The sequence below is a fragment of the Notothenia rossii genome (genome assembly GCF_949606895.1).
Source record: "Notothenia rossii genome assembly, chromosome: 7".
In the NCBI taxonomy this organism is placed as follows: Eukaryota; Metazoa; Chordata; class Actinopteri; order Perciformes; family Nototheniidae; genus Notothenia; species Notothenia rossii.
Genome location: NC_136905.1, coordinates 61,715,376 through 61,727,464, shown reverse-complemented (window position 1 = coordinate 61,727,464; position 12,089 = coordinate 61,715,376). Strand labels below are relative to the sequence as shown.

Here is a 12,089-nt window from a genome sequence, read left to right as displayed (position 1 = left end):
AAAGAACTAAGGCAGATATGTAATATTTAATGCAGCCGAACCGTGTATTACAATGTCGATATGTGATGACTTCCAAAGAGAAAAGCAAGCACACTCGGAATAAAGTATTATTTTATTTTTAAAAATGTTTTCCGATTTCATATCGCATAAACACCATATCCCAACGTGCATTGCGGCTAAAGCATCCAATTACCAAGCTTCAACGATATATCTGAGGATTATGGGTAGTTCTATGTTTTAAGGCATGGACACACCAGGCCGATTATCGGCGTCGGTGGGCGTCAGGCCAACAATGAGCGTCGACACGCCCTACTCAGATTGGTGTGTCCCGCACCGTCTGGTCTTTTCGGCCAAAAAAGGTCTCCTGGCAAGACCTCAAATAACCTTCGTAATATCTATCAAACTATAGATCCCACACAGCCACTGGACGTGGATTCTGAAAGTACAATCTACACTTCTTGCTAAAAATCTAATCAAAAAGCATTTTATTGGCCAGACTATCCTACCATTTAGGATTTTCCAGAGAGGGTTATTTTTTAATATACGACCCTCCGTAGTGTTTGCATTCAATGGTAGCACTAGAGGTAGAAAACTTTAAAACGTGATTATAGGTCGTAATAAGCGCTTGAACAATCAACCTATTTGGTCGTATGAGTTGGAGGACTTGTTGTTTCTATGGTAATCTGTTTGTACATAGGCCTACTAGCAGTGCTCCATATTACATTACATTGCATTTAGCTGACGCTTTTATCCAAAGCGACTTACAATAAGTGCATTACACCAACAAGATACAAACTTCAAGAAAACAGAATCATATAAGTACATCAGGTTTCATAGAACCAAAACATTTTAAATTCTACTCAACTGGCTTTAGATAAGCCAGCCCTTTATTAGTATATAAGTGCTTTGTTAGCAATTCTTGATATATATTAAAATATAAAAATTCATCTTTATTTTACCAGATCACCAATGCCTGGGCGAAAGCAGCACATGTTACCAGCAGCAGGAGGGGAACCCGGAGTTCACCTGGAGCATAGTGGCTGCAGGGGACAAGAAAAGCGAAAAGAAGACAGGAAGCCCCCAGGGCTGGGAGGAAGGTAAGAACGAAGGTATCACCTCCCCCCAATTGCAGGGGAATTTCATTTTTTAATAAAACTTTTTAATATTCCCATACTTTGGTATTTTCTGCACATGTTGAACATTCCACATCATCCATTACTTTCCTACGCCTTTTAGTTTTTTGTTAATGGAATTATTTTGAGTGTTGTGCATTATGGGTAACCACTTGGTTTCTTTTATACTACCTTATAATAATACCAATGGAGAAACGGTCTCTAAAACACTTGGAAATGTTTCGCAATAGTGCTATTGAGAAATTACTTTTCACAGATTTCTCAGGTAAAGAGCTGAATCTACTTTACTGAGCCAGTAGTCTGCGACATCTCGCCTTCCCATCTTCTATATCCTCCGGCATCATTCATTTTCATACCTGGGAATATGAGAAGACAGTTTCTGTCTTATTATCTCCTGAGCTGATGGTGAAATGGAGGGAGACAGAGGGGTCTATTTATTTCCTTAAATGTTTTTCATGAGCCATGAGTCCGAGAGCAGATGGGTGAAGTGCTACTGTAGATTAAATTGGAAAAAGTCAAAAATGGAGCGAATGGTAAGGGAGAGCAGTTGCTGTGAATGGACTGCAGAAATGATTGATGTCTGTCTTGTGTATCTAAGTTGTAAATGAGGACAGAGGGAGTGTGTATGCATGTGTGTGTTGGCTTGGCTGAGAGGCTAAGGCGTCACCAGCATGCTTAGTATACAGTACTTTTAATAAAAACAAAAAATGTCATTTAATTTCTATGTGTAATCAGAATCAGAATACCTTTATTAGTCCTGCTGCATCGTTACAGCAGGAAAGAGCCACAGACAGCTTAATGTTACATATGTTAAAAAAAAGTACTAAGTTATGATATAATAAAAATATAATTAAAAAAAATAAGTAAAAAGAAAAAATACTTTTCAAAATACAAATCCTGTAACAGTTCTTAGGATTTAACAGCCAGTTATTAATGGCATATGTATATAATGTATATATTGCACATATAAAACATATTGCACATAGTTTGATGGCATTTAACAGCAGCAAGTTACACAATTTACAAAATATAAAATGCAAAAAAACACACCTTGTAACGGTTCTAAGGATTTAGCAGCCAGGTATAAATTACACAGTTATTAATGGCATATATATATTGCACATATAGCACATATTGCACATAGTTGATTGGTATTTAGCAGCAAAGGGTATTATAGTCTGTTTTGTGGTGTGTGTAGGGGAGGGGGGGTCTACTGAGTGGATTGATAGGCCGATAGGAGAGGACGCTGGGGTGGTTTGTTCGCCGCTTCTCCACCGCTATCCTACTTTCAGTTCGTGTTTGAACATATTTGATCTGATTTTTCTTTATACATCGGTTAGTTATATATAACATCTGTCAATATTGGCTCCAACTGAATCTCTACTTTGTTCAAGTAGTTCTCCGTTACCTATTTGCTTTTTCGCGCGTACCGGACCCTAGCCTGCTAGCCCGTTTGCTATCAGCCTCCAATCGTTGGCCGTCAACAATCTCGTCAACTCCCTGCCGTCAGCTGGCCACTAACATTGGACACCCTCGTCTCTGCACAACACAGCTACGGTGGGAAAAAATATTTTTAGCTGTCCCGGTGCGGAAAGCCCTAGTAGCCGTGACCGCTACCTCTACAGCTAGCCAACCTCCAGTCACCGGGTGGCTACATGCTAACGCTAGCATTGGACCGCTCTCCTTCTTTTCGCCTCTTAGCCTTCATTCCACTGACTCCCACAAAATCACTGATTGTCAACAGAAACTTCGCTACTCATCCCGATCACCTGCCATGATGTGTGCTTTCCTGCTGTCTGACATTAATCCTCTCAAGAGGTTTGTTGTGAGCTGTATCCTTCCCGGCCGACATGACTGTCATACTCCATCGCGGAACTTCTCCAGCTAAAGCACACATCCACTCCACCATGCCCGACGATGATCTCCGCCATCAGTGAACATGGACTGCTAGAACGACCCAAATACATTCACCGAAGCTCCGGACGAAAGTTTGTTTACTCCTGGTCCGGTCTTTCAGCACCAGGAAAAGCGCTTTATAAATGTAATGTATTATTATTATTATTATTATTATTATTACTAGGGGCAGTGCTGGTTGTAAAGTCTGACCGCTGCAGGAAGGAAGGACCTGTATCTCTCCCTGAGACAGCAGGGGTGCAGCAGCCTGTCGCTGAAGGTGCTGCACAGTGAGGAGAGGGTGTCCTGGAGGGGGTGGGACATATTGTCCAGCAGGGAGGACAGCTTGGCTGCCATTCTCCTGTCTCCCACCACCTCCACAGTGTCCAGAGGACTCCCCAGGGCAGAGCTGGCCTTCCTTACCAGTCTGTTCAGTAATCATGATTGATTAACATTATTATGTTACATGTTGATTACAGTGTGTTAAAACAAGTACCGTAATTTTCGGACTATAAGGCGCACCTGAATATAAGCCGCAGCAGGTAAATTGAATGATGTGTCCATATATAAGCCGCACTGGACTATAAGCCGCATTGCAATAGTAGCTACAGAACATGTACTGTGCTGTGTAAACTGTACTGTATCACATAGCGTTTCAGACACACAAACTTTTCAACTTTCAAACTTAAACGGTGCGCTCCCAGCGCACGTATCGGCAGTGATCTACAGCAGTGGTTTTCAACCAGTGGTACGGGGACACACTGTCTCGCTCTCGTAATGTCTGTCTGTCTTGCTCTCGTTCTGTCTCTCGTACCACTCTCGGTTCCACTTTTACTTTTGCGCGCTACCTGTCTCACTCTTTTCCGGCCTCCAGCTTTTCCTGCTGGAGCCCGCCGCTTAAAGGTGGGGGGTGGACCGGCCATAGAGCCCATAGAGTTAAAGGTGGTGGACTGTAACCTGTAAAATCCATAGATTTAGGAGGTCCCCTAGTGGCCGTTAGCTGTAAAAATCCATAGATTAGCCGCACCGTTATATAAGCCGCAGGGTCGAAAAATGGGAAAAAAGGCGCGGCTTATAGTCCGAAAATTACGGTAGATATATACACTCACTGGCCACTTTGTTAGGTACACCCGTTCAACTGCTCGTTAATGCAAATATCTATTCAGCCAATCACATGGCAGCAACTCAATGCATTTAGGCATGTAGACATGGTGAAGACGACCTGGTGAAATTCAAACAGAGCCTCAGAATGGGCAAGGAAGGAGATGTATTACTTAGAACGTGGCATGTTTGTTGATGCCAGACGGGTTGGTCTGAGTATTTCAGAAACTGCTGATCTACTGGGATTTTCACACACAACCATCTCTAGGGTTTACAGAGAATGTTGCGAAAGAAAGGAAAATATCCAGGGAGCAGCAGTTTTCTGGGGGAAAAAGCCTTGTTGATGCCAGAGGTCAGAGGAGAATGTCCAGTCTGGTTAAAGATGATAGAAAGGCAACAGTAACTCAAATAACTACTAGTTGCATAAGACCATCTCTGAGCGCACAACACGTGGAACCTTGAAGCAGATGGGCTACAGCAGCAGAAGACCACACCGGGTGCTGCTCCTGTCAGATAAGAACAGAAAACTGAGGCTACAATTTGGAAATGTGGAGATGTAGGGTTAGAGTTTGTCGTAAACAATACGAAAGCATGGATCCATCCTGCTTTCTAACAAAGGTTCAGTTGTCTACTTACACTACTCCAAAAGATTCGGACAATATTCAAACCAAGAGAAATTTTCAATTTTAATCACAATGGTCTGTTTTTTCTAGTTGCCATCAATCCGGGGCTAACTGACTTTGTGGTTGTCTGCTAAAAGTTGTGATAAATTTACTATTTTTCCTGCTTTGAGACCCATTTTTAGGACCCACTTTCACAATCATACACATTTGTTTATATCTTTTAAAAGAATAAGGAATTTAAGTAATTGAATGTCTGGATCTTATGCTCACAGAGAAACAAGTGCATCAAATGTTAGTGGTAAGCTCTCTGCCCCTTTTTATCCTACGTTCAAGTTTATTCTGTGCATATTTCTCTATGAGCATGAGATGGGTATTTCAAAATACCTTTAAACAATTATAAAATAATTTTGAACCAGAGATACATTTTTCTCAACCGTGCCATTTAAATTATTTGATTGGTGTACAAATATTTTTTTAAATCACCCCTTTTTTATCAAATAAATTAACAATTTCCATACAAGGTAAGGCTTCGGTAAGGAGCTATAAACTATTTAATATGAAAATTAAATATAAATATTTTCCAGGCAAAGTAAAACACCTTGACCACACACTATTAATTAAACATTTATTTCTGTCCGCCGAAACATACTATTATTGAGTTATTGTATGATTGCCTATCCCCAAAGACCAGCACATATTAAAGATATTATCTATGAAAAGACTGATTTAAGGGGACATCAGGCCTTTGCAGCCTCCCCCCTGACACTGTAACAGCCGTAGTCACGCATGTATATGTGCAAAAGAAAAAATAAGCCGACCATGATTGAAGGTTGGCAATGTGGAGTACAAAGGAAATTTATGTGCATAATCATGTTCCAGCCCTCAGTTAGCCACAATACAGTTGGCATGTTTTGAATAATTGAGCTGGGCGAGCTGCTGTCTCCAAACATTTCTCTGGCGCATGCAATTTAAAAGGGATGGAAATAAGCAATGAATACTTAATGGCTGTGATGTGTGGAATTGCTAGAGCTGTTTTATACAGTATCTAACTCAACCACTTTAAGATGTTCAACTTTGAAGCTGTGTTACTGTAAATGGCAGTGCTTCTTTTATCCGTACTGTAGATCAGTGGCTCCCAACCTGGGGGGAGCCAAAGATCACATCTCCTTCCTTGCCCATTCTGATCGTTTTTTTCTGTTCAGGGGGGGGCGCCAGACCTCAGATGATTTGAGGCCAAATATCATATTTAGACTTTTTTTTGATTGTCACTAAAAGCCTTGTCTCTACATTACAATAAAATATAGAAAATAATTGATTAATTAATTTGAATAACAATTCAAGTTAGCTATTAAAGGCATAAAAATACTTTAATAGAAATGTTTCTTCTGCCCGTAAAGTGTCCAAACCGGGCTTTTCTGGATAAGCGCATTTTTAAAACATAGTCATTGTCAATGCCGGTTTCAGTTGGATTATTTGTCACAGTTGCTCCGATCAGATCGGTCTCCTCCATTTTGTAGAGTATTTACGACTTTTGAATCCACATAAACACATCGGCAAAATCCGGCGTTTGTGTTTTAAACAGTTTAATCCCTTTGTGAATTGTTTCCACTTCCGCGCCGTCCTTTAATTTCTTCATATAGCGGGAATCCAAATAAATTAATCCTAAATCCAATAACCATCAAAGTCACTCCAATAGTGCTCCTTAATTACGCTTTCATCCTCCTTTAACAAAATACTTCACATTCATCCAGTTTGTGACAGTAGTTGTAGCATTTTGGAGACTTTTAAACTTTAATTACCCCTTGTGTGTGTGTGTGTGTGTGTGTGTGTGTGTGTGGGGGGGGGGGGGGGCGCAACTTCCAACAGGAGTCATTTGGGGGGGCTCTTGGGAAAAAAGGTTGGGAACCACTGCTGTAAATGCTGCTAGTTGAAGTTTTGCCCACACAAACTGACGGATCACCAAGGTAACCTTCATGTCCAGCCCCTACGAACACAGGCTTATCTCTTATATGCTGTATGGTGGAACTACAAACATTTACCAGAACTGTTAGTTTGTTGTGTGTTTTTTTTCCTTAATACTCAGATTTAAACTTTTTAAAAGTTTGGATGGTGCTAACCAATCAAAAATGCTGCGTGCTCCAAGGAGTTTTGCATTATTGCGTAACTGAGTCATGGTGAGGGCAGTAAGGCAAGGCAAGGCAAGGCAAGGCAAGGCAAGGCAAGGCAAGGCAAGGCAAGGCAAGGCAAGGCAAGGCAAGGCAAGGCAAGGCAAGGCAAGGCAAGGCAAGGCAAGGCAAGGCAAGGCAAGGCAAGGCAAGGCAAGGCAAGGCAAGGCAAATGTATTTATATAGCACCTTTCAACACAAGGCAATTCAAGGTGCTTCACAAAAATGAAAGACATTCAGACAAAGGCATATTAGTAGGTTACTTGTCTCACAGTTTGAGCATACAGTTTTTAGATTATCTATACACATGTATTACTAACAACTGAGCTGTTTAAGAGAGGGAAAATATGGTATTGGATAGGGATGTCCCGATCACCTTTTTTTGCTCCCGATCCGATTCCGATCATTTGATTTTGACAATTTGCCGAAACCGATTTTTCCAGATCCGATCTTTATGCAATGCATTAAGAGAAAAAAAAGCATTCAAATTGTCCCTTAAGGTTATTTTTTTATTTAAATTGGATATTCTATCCAACATGGATATAGCTTCTTTCTTTCACAGCAGCATTGGATCAGTTCAGTTGGGCAGCATTGGATCAAAACAAAATAAAGCTTTCAGTACTCGTTAGCTTACTGCTACAATTAGACACTGGGCTCTGCCCACTCTGTTCCCAGATTTGAGCGAAATAAGCAACCAGGTCTATGAAAACAAGCCCCAAAGAAACAACACATACATGATGTTCTGTAATTTGAAACCAAAACTAAGGCCTCAGGATGACTTTAAGACTTGAACATGGTCATTTTTGTTTTGTAACATTGAATACAAATCTTTTTTTAAAGTATTTAAAAAAAAAAAAAAATTAAATCCCGATCCCCGATTTTTTTCCTCCCGATTCCGATCTTTTGAAAATCAGGTGATCGGCTCCGATCCCCGATCACGTGATCGGATCGGGACATCTCTAGTATTGGATTGTTATCCACTATTAAAAAGTGATTGTATTTATTATGAGAAGGAAGTCACAATTTTGAGAATAAAGCTGAAACCTTAATAACCTAATTATCCAAATGCAAAATAAATAAAAATAGTTCCTATTTTTTTCTTTGTATCTTATGTGTAAGATGCAGTGTAGCTTTTAATGCAATCATTCTCATGTCCTTGGCCATCAGTGGCATATGACTGCAGCACTCTGCTCCTCCCTCAGGCTGATGAGAGGGGGCAGTTATCCCCCTCAGTGCTCTGGGTAAAGTAAATAATAAGAACAGCATGAGGCAACAGTCCCCTTAGGAAGGCAATTAGTATAAAAGACAATGCAATACACTCAGATCAAGGAAAATCAGAGCAGTAATTATAGATCTGTTTGACACATTAACCCATGAAGTGTTTTTCGGTGACGGCGGGCTAACACACTGTGACACTGCAACTGCTGAGGGAGGTCTAGCTCAGGGAATATACATCCACTCAATCGAGCCACGCAATAACTATCTCAAAACCAAATGGTGCTTCTGTGACACTAATCGAGTTGATTGAAAATGAGTCACCTCTGTCGAGTACAATCTAGAGAGATTCTGAATCAGGCTGAGGCGACACAAAGATGGAAAATGATGTGAATGCATTTGGCTTCTCCTGTGTCCTTACCGCACACAACGGGTCATGTCAATTCCATATCTGCCCCCAATGTCTGCTGCCAAAGAGTGTGAATATGATTAAACGTTGATTTTTCTCGCCCTTACACACAGAATAGAGTGGCACGAGTTGGAGCTTGGAGCTGACTGGCAGGAGGAGATATTACAGTAGAACGCTGTTTGCTGGTGCTGTTGATTTGTTTGTTTGTAATAGAGTGGCCCCAGGGCTGTCCATCATCTGCCAACTCGGGCAGTCATCTGGATTTTCTTAGCTGGGCTGGGCATTATGGGAATCTGGATAAAAAGGCGGAATGTATGGAGAGCTTTGGCTTACAGAAGATACTGTTATTATCCTTCAGGGCTTTTAATGTCAAACACTATGGATCTCATTTCCTTAGCCGAAGCTTTATCAGCTGTTGCGTTGAAAGATACAAATATCTGGAATGATCTTACTATATATCTAGGAGTGTTAAATGATAGTCACTGTGACTGAAGTCAAAACCCTCCTTCAAGATCAAATGATTGTAAGAATCATCTATAGGGCTAAATAAGGAAAGAAACATACTTTGACGCACTCAAACAAGACTGCTCCACTCCTTTGAATAGTGTCACCATTTATTATAATACAAGTAACTTGTAAATTGAACAAGAAAATGCAGTAGGAGTTTGTTCAACTGAAAAATGTCACTTCCAATCTCACCTCCCCTTTCTTCCATACAAAACAACTAGTGAGCGGATGAATGCAACCAGGTAAACCAACACTAACTCCGCCCAAAGCTCCAATGCACATCCACCACCCATGACAAGTGAACAATACCACATAATAATACAAACAAACTTAGACAGGCTCCTACATCTTCTAAAGACTACTCAAATGATAAGATTATCTTCAGAATGGTCTCTAGTAGAATAATTTGCCAGAAATGTGTGAATAGGTATTTTGGATATAGTAACTGTTTAAGCACCGTTCCACACGCTCACATTCAGACATTGTTAATCAGACTCCGGTGTGGTTTTATCCGCTGTGCAGTTCCCTTGGGTGGTTGTTAGCGCTGGAATCACTCGTCTGCCTAACTAAAGAACCAAGTCTGCTTGCACGAGGTGGTCTCAGGCAGTTTTCTAGTGAACCTGGAGCGGTTTGATTGCAGGATAACAATCCAACCCGATTGCAAGAAATGATGACATTATTATGGGCTACTGTGCCTGGGCGAGCATTTGTTGAGATTGAAACAGGTAAACGATGTGGACAACACGAGTGGGAGGGGAATGATTTTTACTTCGGTTGAAGACACTTGCTTAAAAGCTGGGCCGAAGGGAACATACAAAATATCTCAAATCCACAAAACAAATGTGTGCACTGTGAAACTGCTAAACAAGACAATGAATCAAAGAAACAACTTCATTCTGACTAGCCTGACAAGCTAAGATGTTGTTAATGAAGCCTTAATGTGTGAAACTAAATAAAATAAATGCAGCATCCATCCCACCTGATACAACTGATACATGCATATGTATGAATAATATAGCATTCCTAGGCAACACAAGGCAAATGTATCCATAGCATAGTTCAACAACACAAGGGAAATTCAAAGTGCTTTAAGAAAAAAACAACATTAGATAATTAAGACATAGTTCAACAGACACAGATAATACAATTATACTTTAATTCATCTAAAAGCAGTGCGTAAAAAGCTGAGAGAACAAGCTAGACATGTTTAAAATGCAAGAATAAACGTTGTAGTGCAGTCTTTGATAGGAAGTTTCTTTTTTTAATAAAAAAAAAGTTAGCAGCAAAAAAGTCCTAGAAATATATTACTATCTACTTTTTGTATCCATTATTGGCAGTTTTGTCCATGTACCATTTCATTTTATTTTTTGGAGATTAACCTTGTAAACTGAATGGTATTGAGTACTAAAATCCCATCTGCAGCCCGCAAAGAAAAGTGAAGCCTTCTGGGAATACCGTCCTGAGCCTTTTCATAAGGGGTTTATTCTGTCCTTGCACAGTCCAGAAGACATACGTACATTGGTAAAGAACATTCCAGGTGATTCTTGTTTATTAGACGCTCCAACACAACGCCTCTCAAAGTTTCAAAATAAAGCCATGGAAAACTTGTGAAAGCATTGTTGTTTTGAGCTGTACCCTGCGAGATTACATCTGGACAGATCAATGGTCAGCTTCTCCATGCATGTACCAAAATTGCCTTTTCCAGCATCATACCATTCTTATCTGAGCAAATAATTATGAGCCATTACTTTGGATGAGAAGCAATTTGTTCTACTTATCTGTTATGGACCTAAAACATAATAGCCCTGTCATTTGAAATAAGATATTGCTTTGGGTTTTGGCCCATCATCCTCAAACCTGACCTGTTAAGGATGGCAAAAACAGAGGAAATGAAAAGGCCTAACTCCATGGCAACACACTTGGCCTGGTAGACCTCAGTTTGTCCTGACTGAAAAAGGAACAGCTAGCATTAAGGATTAAACAGAGGTCTTATAAAGAGGAAAACAAATGTCACCCAGCATGGCACACCTGGAGTGTTCGAAATACACATCCTCCCCTCTGAAAGTAAAAGACATGCAGGGCAATGTATTCAGTTGTGCACTCTGTAAAATAATATGACATACAGTATATGCTAACAATCAAGAGTGGTCATTTAAAAATATACACGATACAATTATTTGTTATGTTTGAATCTTACATTTTAGCACAGTAGAGATGTACCCATGTTACCCATGGAACTTGGAACAGAACCAATAACGATTGAAACCCATTTCTTACAGCCCAAATGGCTTGTTATTATTCAGGGAAAAATCTCTGCCTTGTATGACATGTGTATAAATACATTTTAATTGATTCATCATTGTCGATGAATGCAAAATAAAAATACATACACATTTTTTTTTGCAATCCGGTGCTTGATATCAACCACTCAAAAGTTGTTCTATTTACTTGATGTCATTCTGAAAAAAAGCTTCTGTTTGTTTAAGGGAGAGTGTGTATTTTCAGAGCAATGTGCACCAATTCACATGAAATGAAATGTTAGAAACAGATTTTTTTTTGCTTTGGGTTTTTCTTGCATCTAAAAATCCCAATCCAAATATTAGATTAAGTAAAAAAGCTTTGCTTTGTCTTAGTACATACTGAAGTCATCTGTTTGAATGTGCAAAATGCTGTATGTGTCTATAGGATTCTAATTCAGCTTCTGATTGTTCAATCTCTTTACGTTAAGAGGAGTAGTGGAAGATTTCAGACAGTTCATAAAAAGAATATGTTGGGTAAAGATAAACACAACTTTATAGCCTTCAAAGTAATTCAATATTATAGTATAATCCAAAAGAAAGCCGAGCCTTTTATTTGAGCATAGAAGAAAAAAAGCTTAGGCTAAGCACAAACAGGAGAAAGTGAAATGTTTGTTTTTGCACATCAGAAAATCTTTATCTCAAGGTTTTTCTCATTCTGTATGCTTTATGTGGGGCGAAGGGAAGACAAAGGGAAGATCATTTTTGTATTCAAAGCCAGTCAAGAACACATATCTCCATCGTGG

General features: G+C 39.8%; 1 protein-coding gene across 1 annotated transcript in view; it reads left to right on the top strand.

Moving 5' to 3' along the window:
* The window catches only part of LOC307046426 (ALK tyrosine kinase receptor-like), a 514,312-nt gene that overhangs the window by 221,211 nt on the left and 281,012 nt on the right, over positions 1-12,089 (top strand). The window contains 1 exon segment of the mRNA XM_079692820.1: positions 963-1,097. Within this exon segment, the coding sequence (XP_079548946.1) occupies positions 963-1,097 (135 nt within the window).